Consider the following 17,604-nt stretch of genomic DNA (forward strand, 5'->3'; position numbering starts at 1 on the left):
AAACAGGCCGGAGGCTGGAGCGATTCTATTCATACTGGGTTCCGTACTCAGCTTTTTAGTTTTGTTTATTTATTGTATTGAGCAGTTTCGGATGCTATCCAGGTGACGCACTTCTCCACGCAGTGTTGCGTATTGTTCTGCAAAACAGTCATTTATTCACTGCAATTAATGAGAGCTTGTTGTTTTTATTACTTCTTGCAAAGGAAGACTGTGAAAAATAAAAGCAAATCCTGCTTGTTTTACTTGCATCCAATTTTGGTCACCACAATATAAAAAAAGATGTTGAGACACTGGAAAGAGTTCAGAAAAGAGCAACAAAGATGATATGGGGGGCTGGAAGCTAAAATATAGGAAACAGTGGCAGGAATTGGGTATGTCTACTCTAGTGAAAAGAAGAACTAGGGGAGATATGATAGCAGTGTTCCAATATTTGAGGGGCTCCTACAAAGACAAGGGGATCAAACTATTTTCCAAAGCACCAAAAGTCAAGATGAGAAAAAAATGGATGGAAACTAACCAAGGAGAGAAACAACCTAGAACTAAGGAGAATTTCCTAACAGTGAGAACAATCAACCAGTGGAAGGGCTTGCCTTCAGAAGTTGTGGGTGCTCCATCACCGGAAGCTTTTTTAAGAGGAGACTGGACAGCTACTTGTCTGGAAGGTCTAGAGCAGGAGGTTAGACTAGAAGACCTCCAAGGCCCCTTCCAGACCTATGGTTCTATGTTCTATGCTCTAAGCTAGGCTCATCTCACAGATGCCTGAAAAGAACAACCCTTCCTCCATTTCCTCCCCCAATTCATAGCTTCCCAATAGTTTTTCGTGGTCTTCCCAGGGATAAATAAAGCATCTCCCCGAGTCTCTGACTTTTGCTGTTTTCCTCATTTCCAGCAGCAGCAGCATTCGCCAAGGGTTTAATTGTCAAACGGTGGAATAATGCCAGAGGGCATAGCAGAACTGAATGAGGCCTTTGGCAAACCCAGAGGGAGTTAATTATCACGTTATTGATACAGATTTAGATGCTTTTCTTTAAAAAAAATAAAATAAGAGAGAAGTCAGCCTTTCTTCTTGACACGTAGAATTAAAGGCGAGGAATAATGCATTGTTTGGAAGGACCCCTCAGTGACTTCAACATTAGCAAAATGCTGCTGGCAATCAGTGAGACGATATGCATGAAAAATACTGTATGTTTAAATCTCTGCCCAAGGGGGAGCATTTTATATCTTCCCTTCAGTGAAAAGGGGGACCTCCAAGTTTTGTCGCTGTACACAAATGCTGTGTTTTCTCCAGCGAGTTTAAGGAAGGGCAAGTACAGGTAGTTCTTGACTTACAACCATCACTGAGCCCAAAATTTCTGTTGCTAAGTGAAATATTTGCTAAGTGAGTTTTGCTCCATTTTACGATTTTTCTTCCCCAGCTAAATGAATCCCTGCAGTTGTTAAGTCAGTAACATGGTTGTTTAAGTGAATCTAGTTTCGCCACTGACTTCCCTTGTCAGAGATCGCAAAGGGATGCTGTGACAAATGTTAAGTGTGACAAACAAATGCACAGGTAGAGATGAGGTGAAACTTGGCTCAATAGCACTAACCGCAAGAGGGATCTTGGAGTCCTAGTGGAAAAGTCATTTAAATATGAGTCAATAATGTGCTGCAGCCGCCAAAAAAGGCCAGTGCATTGAAGATCACGAGAAGTTATATTATTGCTTTAATACTGCACTAGCAAGGCCACACCTGGAATACTGCATCCAGTTCTGGTCACCACGATACAAAAAAGATTCTGCGATCCTAGAAAGTCTGTCAAGGTCTTTCTAGATCTTCAATCTATCTTCCAAAGTGTTGGCAATTCCCCCAGCTTGCTGTTGTCTACTGATTTGATGAGCTAGCCTTCAATCTCCTCATCTAGATCATTTATGAAAATGTTGAAAAGTACTGGACCCGAGACAGAATTTTGAGGTATGCCCTGCATTCTTCTCTCCAAATAGAAATAGTTCCATGTAGGATTAGGGGCGACATGATAGCAGTGTTCCAATATTTGAGGGGCTGCCACAAAGAAAAGTGGGCCAACCTGTTCTCCAAAGCATCCTTTGGAGGCAAAACAAAAAGCAATGGATGGAAACTAATCAAGGAGAGACGCAACCTTAAACTAAGGAGAAATTTCCTGACAGTTAGAACAATTAATCAGTGAAACAACGCTGGAGGTTTTCAAGAAAAAATTGGACATTTTAAAAAGAGACTGGACAGCCATTTGTCTGGAATGGTATAGGCTCTCCTGCTTGAGGAGGGGGTTGGACTAGAAGACCTCCAAGGTCCCTTCCAACTCTGTTATTCTATTAGTTGTACTCTTGATCTCCTTTAGGTCTCCACCCCACGTGAGAGTAAGCGGATGGCAGCAAGAGGCATATTTTCTCTGCCTTGAGTTTTGAGAAGTTAAGGCAGTACAGATTTATTTATATTTATTTATTTATATTTAAATTTATATGCCGCCCTTCTCCCCATGGGACTCAGGGCGGCTCACAGCATATTAAAACATTGTACAAAAAATTTTTTCCCCTGCTAAAAACCAATTAAAATCCAAATATTGGTAGCTGTGGCTCTTTAAAATTGTTTAAAAATTGTCCCTATGGTATAAAAACAGAAGGTTTAATCAATATTTATTAAAGCCACCTATATGGTATAAAAACAGAAGGTTTAATCAATATTTATTAAAGCCACCTGAATCTGTGGATTTGTGCAAAGCCCACAAACATTTTCAGAAATAAATATAATGCAACAGGCTGGCATTTGGCAGTTTTCTTCCTTTGGAAGAAAAATTAGAAGACTTTTTTTAAAGAAAAAACAGCACAGGTAGCTAAACGGTTGCCATGGATACCTAGATGTTTGTGGCAGTACAATGAGAGCCCAGGGAATACGTTAAAATATGGTTTAGAACTCACAATTGTTATATTCACTCAATAGATCACCCTTCAGTCTAGCTCAATATTTGAATCCAGGCCAGAGACCATATTTATCCAAGAAGACTAAACTCTTAAAATTCAATCCAAATTTCCTAGAGATGCCCTCTGCCCCACGACCCCCCCCCCCCAAAATGAGTATGGGTATCTTGACAGGTTTGTGCATGTGTTTGAATATATCTATGCACGTAAGTAAACCTGTCAAAAGCCAGGTTAAAATAAAACAGGCAGGGCCAGGAGAAAAATAAATAAATAAATTGGTTTTAATTGAACTAATAACTACTAATTAAAATTAATTGCCTATAAAATAAGGTGCTCAGTTTATAAAACTAATTGATTTTCTCCTTGGCGTTTTTTAACCTTTCTTTTTCTCACATGTGAAAACACTTTTCTCTTTGCAGCAAAAAAAAAAAAAAAGAGGTGATGCTTGTGAGACAATAGAAAGGCTCAATTCAGAATCTGTCTCACAAGCGTTTTGCAGTTGTGCAAAAATTGTTATCATACAATTGTAAATCCACTCAGACAAACATTATAAGGCTCGTGGCGGTAGGTGTTGGGTCCCCGGTACTCTCTGAGCTTGGTAGTTTTCTTGCAGATGTTTCATTACCCAACTAGGCAACAACATCAGTGCTGATGTTGTTACCTAGTTTGCTAATGAAACGTCTGCAAAAAATCCACCAAGCTCAGAGAGCACTAAGGACCCCACAGTTCAACGCTGAGCTACAATTGAGCTTCTCTCAATTGTAGGGGTGCTCCAATTTTTCCTACCATCCATCCTGGGGGACAGGTGCATTCTCCCGTGATGTGGTGACAGGTTCCTCCATTTTGGCAGGGGCATCGCTGTTCGCACTGGACTCCGTGGCTGCCGGGAGGACACGGCTCTTCACAACTGCGCAGGTTGGTTGCGAGGGAATAGAACCCAAAGGGAATAGAAAGTGACACAAAACAATTTTGTAAGTTACAGCAGCATTGCCCCAAGGCATATACAAATCATCCATCATGCAGCTGGATCCCATCAACAGTGTTCAGAGAAAAATGTAGATAGCCAATATTTATCGCTCAAAAAAGACAGGTTTCCTTTCAAAACCTTTTGCTTACGTTAACAGATCTTTATTCCCAAAGAAAATCACCACTCCGGCTCACGCAAGGACTATTTTTTGAAGGTTTTCATTTCAGAAAATGGACAGTCACAAGCTGAAGTCTCCCAAATCACAGCCAAGGCTTTCCAAATGTTTGAGGCTCCCGATACAAAATAAAAAGTATATGAAATACAGGTAGTCCTTGACTTACAACTGTTCATTTAGTGGCCGTTCAAAGTTACAACGGCACTGAAAAAAATGACTTAGGACCGTTTTTCACACTTATGACTGTTGCAGCATCCCCAGGGTCATGTGATCAAAATTCAGAGGGTTGGCAACTGACTCACATGTATGACCTTTGCATTGTCCCAGGGTCATATGATCCCCTTTTGCAACCATCTGACAATCAAAGTCAACGGGGAAGCCAAATTCACTTAACAGTGTTACTAACTTAAGAAATGCAGTGATTCTCTTAACAACTGTGGCAAGGAAAGTCATAAAATGGGGCAAAATTCACTTAACTAATGTGCCATTTAGCAACAGAAATGTAGTCGTAGGTCAAGGGCTGCCGGTAATACCTCATTACAGGCAGTCCTTGACTTATAACCCTAAGTAAATCCAGAATTTAAGTTGTAAGTCATGCTGGTTGTTAAGCAGGTTATCCACATGACTGCGCTAGATTTTACCACCTTTTCTTTGTGGTGCCCTTTAAGCAAAGGCAGTGATTGTTAAGCAAATCCATTGTCTACAATGGCTGTTTTTGCCAAAAACTGGAAGTAAACTGCCAGTTTCTGGCAAAAAAAACGTTGTAAATCATGGTCTAAACGACAACAGAATGTTGCAAATGGTTGATAAATGCGGGCTGTTTGCAATGCATCCAAAATATGATCATGTGACCATGGGAGGCTGGCTGTAGGAACTTTGAATCTAGGGTAGGGATAGGCAACCTTGGCCAAGGGGAAAGCCTCACATCTTGGTTTGAGATTGGGATACTAAATAAAACTCAGAGGAGTCAGGGAGGATCAATTCAACAGACATATTGAAAATCTAGATTGATGGACTCATGCAGAGGTTGGCGCACACGCCGAAGCAGCTGTTTTATGAATTTGCAATCTGTCCTAGATCCCTAATGTTCACAATAAACAACAACATTTATAAATATTTACGAGAAAAACAAAATCAATATCCACTGTCTCAGGGAAGCAGTTTTGAACTGACAAATATAAATGCTTTCTACCGCCAGATCAATTCACAGGGAATGATAGGTCTATTAAGGCGTATTAGCATAGGTGTCTGTTAGAAGCCACCATGACGTCAGAATGCTGTCCTGACATGTGTGATGTCACTCCCCCCCACCGTTGCTCCACGAACGTGCATGGATAGGAGCCATAAAGAGTTAACAGACTCTTGGTTTGTGATGGAAGAAGCTGACCACATTGTAGGTCAATTTCTATGCAATGGAAGGCAAGGAAGCACAAAGGGGTGCTGAAGCCCCCGTCACTCCATCAGGTCAACAAAAACTCAGAATTAAATTTTAGAATCAGAATAGAGCTGGAAGGGATCTTGGAGGTCTTCTAGTCCAGCCCCCTGCTCAGCAGGAGACTGAGCAGGAGATCCTATACCATTTCAGACAAGTGACTGTCCAGTCTCTTCTTAAAAACAGTTCCCTAGTTTTGGCTTCATTGAACCTCAAAATGCTTGTTAACACTCTATGCAGAAGATGGGGTGTTTTTTACTGTAGAAGATAGTGATAGAAAGTGGTACAATGTCATTAGCAGGTCATTAACAGACCTCTTCCTCAATTCTAAGTAATTGTTATTATGGTTCGTCGCATAGTCAGCCAGATGTTCAGACTGGATTTGAATTTTTTTTCCACCTATCGAGTTCTTCCCAAGGACCTAGGATAGGCAGATGTTGTTGTTTGATGGTGTTAGAGGTAAGAATAAGCTGTTCTGAGTATTATTTTGTGCATTTTGATCAGGGTTGACTCCTGGCAACTGCGTGGACAAGTCCCTGCAATTTTCTTGTCATTTCTAGATGAGATGGTGGCACACATATCAAACAAACAAGCAAATAATGGTTTGCCCTTGTCTTCTTCCTAGGGCTGAGAGAGGGTGATTGGCCCAGTTGCCTTCATGCCTACAGCAGAACTTGAACTCACAATTTTCTGGTTTCTAACCCGAGGCCTTTCTAACCTCTATATAAAACCGGCTGCTGCTTCCCCTGAAATTAAAATCCACAGCCCCATGACTTACAAAACTCCAGTGTATCCAGGTGCACAATGACATTCTCCTGTGTTGTGGTCACAGGTTGCCCCATTATGACACTGGCACTTGAGCAGGCAGCCTTTCCCGTAAGTTCCCGGCTCACACAAATCCTCGCAGCGCCATCCTTTGTATCCTGGTGCACACACACAAGCGCCAGTGATGGGGTTGCACAGAGCTCCATTCCGGCACTGGCAAGGGTTGCTGCAGTGAGGGCCCCAGTGGTCCTGATCACAACCTGAAACAACAACAAGAACAACAGGAAGATCCTTTTAGGAGAACTGTCAATCACACCACCACATATCACTGAATCTCTTGGAGGTGGAGGAGGTGACACACGGCTTCCCTACAAGCTTTCTCAAGACTTTCGAGGGGATGTGCATAAATCAGGGATTTAACTGAAACCCGTGCTCAGGAAAAATTGATTTCATGATTCAAACGGCTATTAATTCATTAGCCAGAAAGACAGAACATAGAATAATAGGGTTGGAAGGGACCTTGGAGGTCTTCTAGTCCAACCCCCTGCTCAAGCAGGAGACCCTATACCAGGGGTGTCCAACCTTGGCAATTTTAAGACTTGTGGACTTCAACTCCCAGAATTGCCCAGCCAATATGGGGAATATCTAGGCTGCTGCCCCATCAACTCACAGTCTTTATCCAGGGACCCGTCTGGATTTATTACTTTTACAGACAGCCAATTACTAAGCCTATTCCCATTATAGCAAGAGAGTCATGTTAGTCTACATTAGCCAAAAATCAGAAGTCTGGTGGCATCTTGTCATACTTCCAACTTTAATAAAACACAGACTTTGAATCACAGAATGATAGGGCTGGAAGAGGTCTCGGAGGTCTTCTAGTCCAGCCCCCTTCTCAAGCAGAAGACCCTATAGCAGGGGTGTCCAATCTTGGCAACTTTATAACTTCTGGACTTCGACTCCCAGAATTCCCCAGCCAATGTGACTGGCTGGAGAATTCTGGAGTCTAAGTCCACAAGTCTTAAACTTGCCAAGGTTGGACACCCCTGCCCTATACTATTCTGGACAAATGCCCATCCATCTCTTCTTCAAAACCTCCAGAGCTGGAGCATCCACAACTTCTGGAGACAAGTTGTTTCACTGATGAATTGCTCTATGTCAGGAAATGTCTTCTTTATTCTAGGTTCGATAGTCCATTTCTAATAAAAATGTATTCTTGTGGTTAGATATAATCTGAATAGGTACTGGAGGGGAAGTAGAATTCAGTTTGAGTCCCATACATCACTTCTTTTGTCAGAACTTCTTCAGATTAATTTTAAGCCAAAATTGGAATGAAGATTTTAGTACTAAGTAAACAGATATACACTCATGAACTCTTGAGGAATTCCATTAAAATGTGAATCAGTCTCTTTTATAGTCTCCTATCATTATTCGATTTCAGGCAGCAGATACTATAATTCACAACCCTCCACACAACTTCAAGACTGCAGGGATGTGTTTTGTTCATGTTTTGTTTCATGTTTTTTTCTTCTTCTCTCCTGTCCTTTGCATTAATCCAGACTCCATTAATATCTAGACTGCTGTCCCATCAACCTCACAGTCTTTATCCATTGACCCTTCTGAATTTATTACTTCTACTGACAGACCAATTACTAAGTCTATTCCCATTATAGGAGGAGAGCCATGTTAGTCTATATTAGCCCAAAATCAAGAGTCTAGTGGCATCTTGTCATACTACCAACTGTAATAAAACACAGACTTAGAATCATAAAATGATAGGGCTGGAAGGGACCTTGGAGATCTTCTAGTCCAACCCCATGCTCAAGGTAGGAAACCTACTACTATCCTGGCTGTCCAGTCTCTTCTTAAAAGCCTCCAGTGATGCAGCACCCACAACTTCTGAAGGCAACCAGTTCCTCTGATTAATTGTTCTCACTGTCAGGAAACTTCTGATTTTAGATCTGTTTAGTCAATGCACATTACCAAGAAAAGGATGGATAGAAATTACATTCACAGAAATTGAAGACAGATGTCTTCCCAGAACTCTGACCAGGAATGAAGAGCCATCTACAGCAGTAAAGAATGTCCAGGCCAAAACTTTAATCCTGAATTTTAGCATTTCTGCTTTTAGAACTGAAATGTCAGCATTTTGGCCTGTTCTCAAACACCAAGACTCTTCTTAGTTTCCAAGACAAACAACATTAGTTTCTTTAAAATATCACATTATCTGAATCCTTCTCCTGAGAGAACATTAATAAAGGAGTCAACATCTTCTCTGGACAGGTGTGTCCTTGAAAGATTTGACCTTATTTCAGTACCTCTTTTTGCAGGTCTTTGGGCTTATGTAAAGAATTTATATTTGCAGAAGATATCAGAAAAAACTTTATAAAAGTTTGATCAAAGGTGAGAAGGAGAAAAGAAGATTTCTACCCCAACCAGAAGGCTGAACTTTCATGCTCGTTTTATGGCACACACCACCTTCAAATTGCCTAATTTGTTCTGATTTAAATTTGAATAAGCAAAAGACTGAAAGGGTAGAATAAACTCTTCTAGAACTGTTCTTCCCTACATTTTGTACAATTTAAAAACATTAATTTCACAAGGAAGGCAGCAAACTGGATGAATGATATCTAAAACAAGCAGAATTCCAGACAAGCAATTTACTCCCACTAAGTCAATAAATCAAAGAATCAGCCAATCAAACTAAACGCAAGGAAACGTTGGATCCTACTACAAAAATCAAATATTATTTTTCTATCTTAATGAACGTGATGCTATTAGCCAGGTTAAAAAAAAAAAATCAACAGCCCAAAGGGGCCCTTTGCAAATTGTATTTCTAAAAGGTATAATTGTGAGGTTGGAAGTCATTTCCATAAGAATGTCTTCATCAGGCAGACGTATCTAACACCAAATGTGAGAAACATATATAAGCGTAATATATAATTTTCTCCTGCTACTTACCCACCAGCCTAAATTGGATGCAAACTAATTTGCCCTCTTTTCAACTTACATATTTACAAGAAAAAGCCAGGATAATGTTTCTTCCATGCGCGAGTCACCATATTGCTCCCCCATCAATCTGAGTCCTCATTTTACCGACCGCGGAAGGATGGAAGGCTGAGACAACTTTGACCTGATGAGAATCGGCTTAACCGCCTTGCTTAGCGATGGATATTCTGGTCCTAAGTCAAGGGCTACCTGTATCACCCTCCTTTCTGAAAGGACAGCCACTTGAAGGAACAGCCGGACTGACTGTATCTCAACCGGTTAGCCACCTGATAACTCATATAGCTGACGCAGTCATGGTTTAATCCTCAGCAACCATCCCATTAGCTGCCATCTCCTTTAAGTGCAATTTCTAATTCAGCTGGGAAACTTCTAAAACCTATTTCCTCTCTTGCTGGAAAGGTTTCCTCTTTGACAATGATCTATTCCACAGCATTCCATCACAAATAACATCTGCCCCCTCCAGAAAGCCATTAAGTGGCCTAGTGGCGCAAAGAGAAACAATGTGGAGAGTCCCCCTGCAACTGATAGAAAGTCGAGGCTGTCTGTTTGCATAAAAAAGGACTAGGGATGACATGATAGTCCTCAACTTACGACCACAACTAAGCCCAAAACTTACATAATCCCGGGATACTGCAACCGTCATAAATATGAGCCAGTTGCCAAGCGGCCAGATTTGGACCACATGACCGTGAGGATGATGCAACGGTCATAATGTGAAAAATAATAAGTCACTTTTTTCCAGTGCCGTTGTAACTTTGAATGGTCACTAAACTGTTTTAAGTTGAGGACTACCTGTATTCCAGTATTTGAGGGGCTGCCACAAAAAAGACGGGGTCCACCTCTTTTTCCAAAGCACCAGAAGGCAAGAGAAGAAACAATGGATGGAAACTCATCAAGGAGAGAGGCAACCTGGAACTAAGGAGAAACTTCCCGACAATGAGAACAAATATCCAGAGGAACGGCTGGCCTTCAGAAATTGTGGGTGCTCCATCACTGGAGGTTTTTAAGAAGAGATTGGACGGCCATTTGTAAGGAAATGGTATAAGGTCTCCTGTTTGAGCAGGGGGGTTAGACTAGAAGACCTCCAAGGTCCCTTCCAGCTCTGTTCTGACTCTGTTGGCCATTTCTGATTACCATCTTGCATTTCGGAAGAAGAATGGGGTAGAAGGTAGTCATGGAATTCAGGACACGAACTTCAAATAGGGTGGATGTTTAAAGTAATATTTAATTAATGGCTGCTTTGAACTATGCAAGAGAAAAGAATATTTTAAAATGATGCTTCTCCCTGGAAAGCTTCTCATTGCGTCCCTAGGTATGGCTGTCTTGTTTAAAAGGGTTTCTGGTTACTTCTCCAGATGTTTGGCTCAAAGCGGGCCCTCGAGCAAAGAAAGGTTCCTAGGGGTGTTTTAGAGCTTCCGTGGGTCTCTTGAAAGCAAAGCGAAACATCAGGAAGGTGCACTTTGCATACACAACTTAACTGTGCAATGTTGGCACGGTCATTTCCTGGTTAGATTGTACTGGGAATCCATCAGGTGCCACTCTTGTTTGTAAGGTTGCTACGTGGGGCCCTGGACTTACAACAGTTCATTTAGTGACCATTTGAAGTTACAATGACACTGAGAAAGCTGAGTTATGACCATTTTTCACACTTACAACTAACAACAACAACAACAATAATAATAAAGTTGGAAGGGACCTTGGAGATCTTCTAGCCCAATCCCCTGCTCAGGTAGGAGACCCTAGACCAGAGGTCCCCAATCTTTTGAGCACCAGAGACTGGTTCTGCGGAGAGAGGTATTTCTGTGGACCGGAAAGGGCCTGGATTCATGTACTGCCTGCATCCTATGGATGGGGCTTTGCTTGTTTGCATGGACTGGTTTCTAGTATGCCGCGGCCCAGTGCTGGTCCACAGACCGGGGGCTGGGGACCCCTGCCCTATACCATTTCAGAGAAATGATTGTCCAGTCTCTTCTTAAAAACCTCCAGTGATGGAGCACCCACAACTTCTGAAGGAAATTGCTTTGTTCTAGGTTGTTTCTCTCCTTGGTTAGTTTCCATCCATTGTGTTTTGTCTTGCCTTCTGGTGCTTTGGAAAATACTTTGACAGCCCCCTCCCATCTTTGGAGGAGCCCCTCAGATATTAGAACACTGCTATCATGTCTTCCCTAGTCCTTCTTTTCATTAGACTAGACATAACCAATTCCTGTAACCCCTAACCATTCAGAAATTGGAGAAAAAAATTGATGTCTCTTTTTTTCAGTTATTGAACTGGCAGTGAAACAGGGAGCCCTGGACTCAGAGTTCCATGTCTGATTTTGTCCTCATGACCTTAAATTTATTAACAAATAAGCGAGGGCCCACATTTGGCCAAATCAATGCAATGCTCAGGAAGCGTGCAGTTATTACGGCTCTTTCAGAAAAAGGCAGCGAAGATTTGTGGCTTAACTCTGAATGGAGGAGGACACGGTGGCCTGAGACAAAGGGGGGGGGAGCTCCTCAGCTCATTCCAAAAAGAAACACGTGTGGGGTGCAGCTCCCCGATGTTTGCTTTGTGCATTTCTAAGGCCGAGTTCCCAACCCAACCAAGGTCCTGCTGTTTGCTTAGACAAATGCGGCTTTCTGAAGTCAGACGGCCTTTTATGGACGCTGCAGTGATATTTTAAAAAAGGAAACCATTGTGCCAAAGCCTAGGCAGGAAAAGAAAGACAGCCAGACATATCTGACAGTCAAATTAAAAAGATAATGATACGGTCCTTCGTGAAAAGAAAATAGAAACTTGAAAGCTTTTTTTTTAAAACCAGCAAGGAGCTGAGCATTGGATCCAAAGATCCAGAAGGGCCCGCATACAGAGTCGAAAAAGTCAAAATGGCTGCAGCAACTCCATGATCAAATCCATGATCTGAAGGCAAGCTGTTCCACTGGTTAATTGTCCTCACTGTTAGGAAGTTTCTCCTTAATTCCTGGTTGCTTCTCTCCTTGATTAGTTTCCATCCGTTGTTTCTTGTCCTGCCCTCTGGTGCTTTGGAAAATAAGTTGACCCCCTCTTCTTTGTGGGATGAAGGTCTGCCTTGGTCTACCTTTCCACTGACTGAGGATCCAAGGTCATCATTCTACTCAGGAACCTGACTCTCTGCTTTGATTTTCAAACCGAATTTGAATCGCATGCTATTAAAATGACCCATGCCACTCGTGAACTCCTGGCTGTGACAGGGCTGTCTCAAAGGAAGTTTACTTTTCTGGTTGACATTTCTCCACTACAAACGCACAGCGGCAAAAGAGATACCTGAAAGTCACCCTTCCATTTGTATAATGAAGAGTGACCCACAACACTTCAGGCATCCCAGTCTCAGCCTGCCATCACAGGCCATGAAAGAGATTGATTGAATATTGCCACTATCAGTTAGCAATTTATTTTACAACCTCTTTAGCAAAACAGCAACATCAACTCTTGGTTGGAATTTGCTTTTCTTTTTTTCTGGGGGCTACCATTGGTGTACAGTAGCTTAATAACAACTTACTTCTTCTTCCTCCTCGCCAAAAATATAAAACAATTACGTTCTCTAAAAATTTCAGAAGAGGAAAGCAATTGGCCTGTTGAAATCTTTCCAAATGGCTTCTTTTCATATTTGAAAAATGTCAGAAATGCTTCTTCATATCTACATGCAGCCCCTTGCTGTTCTCTATTTTTTCCAAGAGGTTTTAAAAGATTCGAACATCCTTTTAACATTTAAGGGGGGGGGGGAATGGAACGCATCGTTCTTTTTCTATGCTCTGTATGCCATTAGTATATTAGTGGGCCCTTTTCAAAACAAAGGCACCGATTCTTAGCATCCGCAACCCACAGGGCAAGGAGAGTTGAGCCACAGTTTGTCTCTTTTCTTCTGCTGCTACATTCTGCTCACATGAGATAATGGTGCCACTTTATAAAGCCCTAGTAAGACCCCCACCTGGAATACTGCATCCAGTTTTGGTGACTTCAATACAAAAAAGATGAGATTTTGGAAAGAGTTCAGAGAAGAGCGACAAAGATGATTAGGGGACTGGAGACTAAAACACATGAAGAACATTTGCAGGAATTGGGTATGTCCAATCTAGAGAAAAGAAGGACTAGGGGTGACATGATAGCAGTGTTCCAATATTTGAGGGGCTGCCACAAAGAAGAGGGGGACAAGTTATTTATCAAAGCACCTGAAGGCAGGACAAGAAGCAATGGATGGAAAGTATTCCAGGAGAGAAGCAACCTGGAACCAACGAGAAAATTCCTTACAGTGAGAACAATCAACCAGTGGAATGGCTTGCCTTTGAAAGTTGTGGGTGCCCCATCACTGAGGCTTTTAAGAAGAGATGGGACAACCATTTGTCTGGAATGGTACAGGTCTCCTGTGTGAGCAGGAGGTTGGACTAGATGACCTCCAAGGTCGCTTCCAACACTTTTACTGTTACTGTTACTATATCTTTGCCAAAGACACGTGAAGAGATTAGGAGCTGGACTTTCCAGCTCTCCAGCTGCTCACCCCACCCATACTGGATTCCTAATTATTTCTAGAGAATTCTAAGCCATGCTGGAAACCAAAGCAAGCTGTTACACCCTCCAATGTTTCTGATAAGAGGGCCAAGATTCCCTCTGCACTGTGTAAAGAGCTTATGAAGGTCTAAAGGTCTCCCCAGATCTTCAAGCAAGGCTACAGAAACCTCAGGGCCACATCTGGGATGTCTGGATCTCAACTGTATTTCTGACCCGGGAATATCAGCAAAGAACGTAATTGACCTCTGGTGTCTTCAAGATTTAATGGTCTGAGAAATTTATTCTAGAGTCCATAATTAGTTATGAAATGTTTCAGAAGGTCAGAATTTGTTGGCCCTGCAGTTTTGTCTTCTGGGAATTTAATATAAATTGTATTCAGTTGGATCACCAGTAGCATCCATGGGGGACCAATAAGGGGGGCAGCATGAAGAAATCTGTGTGGCATTATCATGAGTGCAAATGTTGTGATATTGTCTGTGTGTTCAAAAGGGGGGGGCTTGCAACTCATCCACACAATGCTGCTTTAATCATTTCAATGAAAGCAACAAGGTCCTGTGGATGGCTCTGTAGATCGCTGTCTTTTAAGCAAACTTTTTTCCTTGTTTGAAGAAGAAGGTTTCAAGGTGGGATCAGAATCCCATCTAATGCTGGGTCAAAATCTAAGCAGCAATTTTTCCAATATCTCTTCTCTGCAAAGAAAAGAAAAGAAAAGAAAAGAAAAGAAAAGGAGAGGGGAAGAGAAGAGAAGGAAAGAGAGGAGTGGAGAGGGGAGGGGAGGAGAAGAGAAGAGAAGAGAAGAAGAGGAGGAAGGAAGAAAAGAAAGAAAGAAAGAAAGAAAGAAAGAAAGAAAGAAAGAAAGAAAGAAAGAAAGAAAGAAAGAAAGAAGTCTTCTGCTAATTTATTTCTGTGATGTTTTCAGCGGCCCTTATTGACAGAGGCAACAGAGAATGCAACTAACTCATCACTCTGAAGTCTCTCTGACTTCACACATTGCCTGGATGGAAGGAGCTCCGTGGTGAGGTTGTTTTCTGAATTTTCTGTCCTTGAGATTTAATGGAAGGGTGGAAAGTATGTTGCAGTTTGGATGAGACCGGACAACAGAGGGGACCTGCAAGTAAGCCTCCTGGCTACATCTGTGGGAACGTCCCAATCCATCCAGGATAATCTCACTAACATTCTATTCACATTTGTAATGAGATCCAACCCAGAACTAACGAGAAACTTCCTGACAGTGAGAACAATCAACCAGTAGACAGTTTGCCTTCAGAAGTTGTGGGTGCTCCATCACTGGAGGGAGGCTTTCAAGAAGAGACTGGACAGCCATTTGTCTGGAATGGTATAGGATCCCCTTCTTGAGCAGACTAGAAGACCTCTAAGGTCCCTTTCAACCCTATTATTCTCTTATTCTGTTAGTCTTAAAACTAAGAGACCTCCAAGATCCTTTCCAGCCCTATTATTCTATGTTTTAAAATCCAGCATGTTCACTTTTATCAAAAAGAATGAGAATCTGAAGGGGGTAGATGCAAGAGAACTTTCTTGCAGAGCATATATCCTAAGAACCAAAATAAATTCAAAAGTTCAAGTCCGCAATAACATGTGGATGAAAATTAAGGCCTTCTGAAGTCAGGCTATGAAAATTCAGGGCTGACCATCCAGATACCCAAAAGAACAAGCCAGAAGCTTCTGTATCTGATTATCAGGTGGATTCTTTAGAAAGCTTGCCAAGAAGGTCTGAAAGGTTTTTGAAGTGCCACAGAATTCCTAAATGCTAATATCTTTGCAAGCACACTCAGTTAACCTTCAACTCTTTGTGCTAAATCTTCTAAGATGTCTAAATAGATCAGTATCTCACAATGCCTTTGATCTTTTTGCTCGTAGGGCTGGAAAAAGGGGCCTTATTCCCCAAAAGGCTGAGAACGAGAATTTTACGATAAACTCATTTTTTTCTTTTCTCTGTTGATTCCAAGATAGGACAATGTCTACTCAAGAAGGTTGAGTGTTATATTCTTAGCACTCCCTTGAATGACCTTTAAGTCCTTCTGAGACTCTCTGCCTATATATCAGGGCATTGAAAAAAAAGATCAGCTACTACCTGAAATGTAATTCGTGAAAAAGCAGCAAAATTGTGTCTGGATAATTTGTGTGAATTTGCTTTTACATTTGTTGTAAAACAGGCATGATTGTTGACAGCAAGATGTTCCACGCAAGATATTGAAGAGATAAAATCATAGAATCATAGGGTTGGGACCTTGGAGGTCTTCAAGTCCAATAGCATCCTGGAAAAATGGTTGTCCAATCTCTTCTTGAAAACCTCCAATGATGGAGCATCCACAAGCTGTTCCATTGATTAATTGTTCTCACTGTTAGGAAATTTCTCCTTAGTTCTAGGTTTGTTCTCTCTAGGTTAAGTTTCCATCCATTATTTCTTGTCCTGCCTTCAGGTGCTTTGGAGAATAGATCAATCTTCTCCTCTCTGTGACAGCACCTCAAGTACTGGAAGACGGCTATCATGTCACCCCTAATCTTCCTCCTTGTTAGGCTAGACATACCTAGTTCTCTCCATCGTATGATTTTGCCTCCAGGCCCCTTATCGTCTTTGTTCCTCTTCTCTGCACTCTTTCTAGACATCTTTTTGTTTCTTTCTTTTTGTGTGTGTATTTGTGATCATATTGTGAAGACAAGCTTCACTTTTATTATTGGATGAGAACATCACTCTGGCTTCCATTCTTGTTCACAAGAATTGTGGAGGAATAGTCTGCCATGTTGTTGACCCAGAAATACTTTTATTTCTCAGTTTTTAAAACCCACCTTTCTTCTAAGGGCTCAACGCAATTGGAGAATGTGATTTATGACTGTTAACTGGAGGAGGGAATTGTGCTTTGATACTATGTGCTCAGGGGAGGGGAATCCAGTTTTTGGCTTCGACTGTGTTAGTGCCGATGCTACGCTTCTCAAATAAAGATTCTTTAAGGTAAACAATGCCTCAAAGTTCTTTGACGAGTTTCATCTGTCGGAACCATGACATTTGAACAGAAATTTTGGGCTCAAATTCAAATTACAGCTGGAAGGGACCGTGGAGGTCTTCTATTCCGAAGGCTCAATTGTGGTCATAAGTCAAGGACTACCTGTATGCAGTCATGTGACTCTGGGGAGGGCTTGGTTGCTTGAACGTCAAATCCAGATTGTTAGTCCCTCACTCTGAACAGTCACTAAGTGACTGTTGCAACTCTGAACCAGCAAAGTCTCTCCCATCTACACTGCATCAAAATTCAAGAACGCGTGGTAAATGCCGTGCCAGTAAAGCCAGAGATGCCCCATTTTCGATACTACTATTTTTGCCGGAAGTTCCCTCTATGAAATCCAGGAACTAATGGATTTGACTTAAAAGTAACCAGCGTAAATTGCTACTGAAGTATTTTTTTAGTTTCTCATTGCAAAAAAAGAGATTACTAAAAGCACAAACTTAGCAGGTCTGGTCAAGTGTCTTATCTTCATTATTTCATGTAGGAGGCTCCAGCAATTTTCTTAAATGCATCCTATTGAATTCAGCTGCTACTTTTCATTTGCTGAATTGCTTCAAAGGTACTTAATTATGAGATAATTGACATGTTGATTTCTTTTCAAATGGCTTTGTTTTTTAAAAATATACTCTGACAGAGATTCCAGGAACCCAGGCAATTTGTTCTCAGCAAAAAAAATAAATATATGTAATACACACAAGGCTAGACCATCACCCTTAAAATTCAATTGCCAGGGAAAATGACCCATTTCTTAATAGCAGCAAGGCTGGTAGATTCTTCCACA

General features: G+C 41.5%; 1 protein-coding gene across 1 annotated transcript in view; it reads right to left on the reverse strand.

Annotated features, from left to right (window-relative positions):
* The window catches only part of MEGF11 (multiple EGF like domains 11), a 179,440-nt gene that overhangs the window by 79,607 nt on the left and 82,229 nt on the right, over positions 1–17,604 (reverse strand). The window contains exons 5-6 of the mRNA XM_015818601.1: positions 6,283–6,529; positions 3,717–3,837 (exon numbers count right to left, since the gene is read on the reverse strand). Coding sequence (XP_015674087.1) covers positions 3,717–3,837; positions 6,283–6,529 — 368 coding nt within the window. The remainder of the gene's footprint in view (positions 1–3,716; positions 3,838–6,282; positions 6,530–17,604) is intronic.

This window comes from Protobothrops mucrosquamatus, unplaced genomic scaffold (genome assembly GCF_001527695.2).
Source record: "Protobothrops mucrosquamatus isolate PMUCROS unplaced genomic scaffold, P.Mucros_1.0 scaffold768, whole genome shotgun sequence".
Lineage (NCBI taxonomy): Eukaryota > Metazoa > Chordata > Lepidosauria > Squamata > Viperidae > Protobothrops > Protobothrops mucrosquamatus.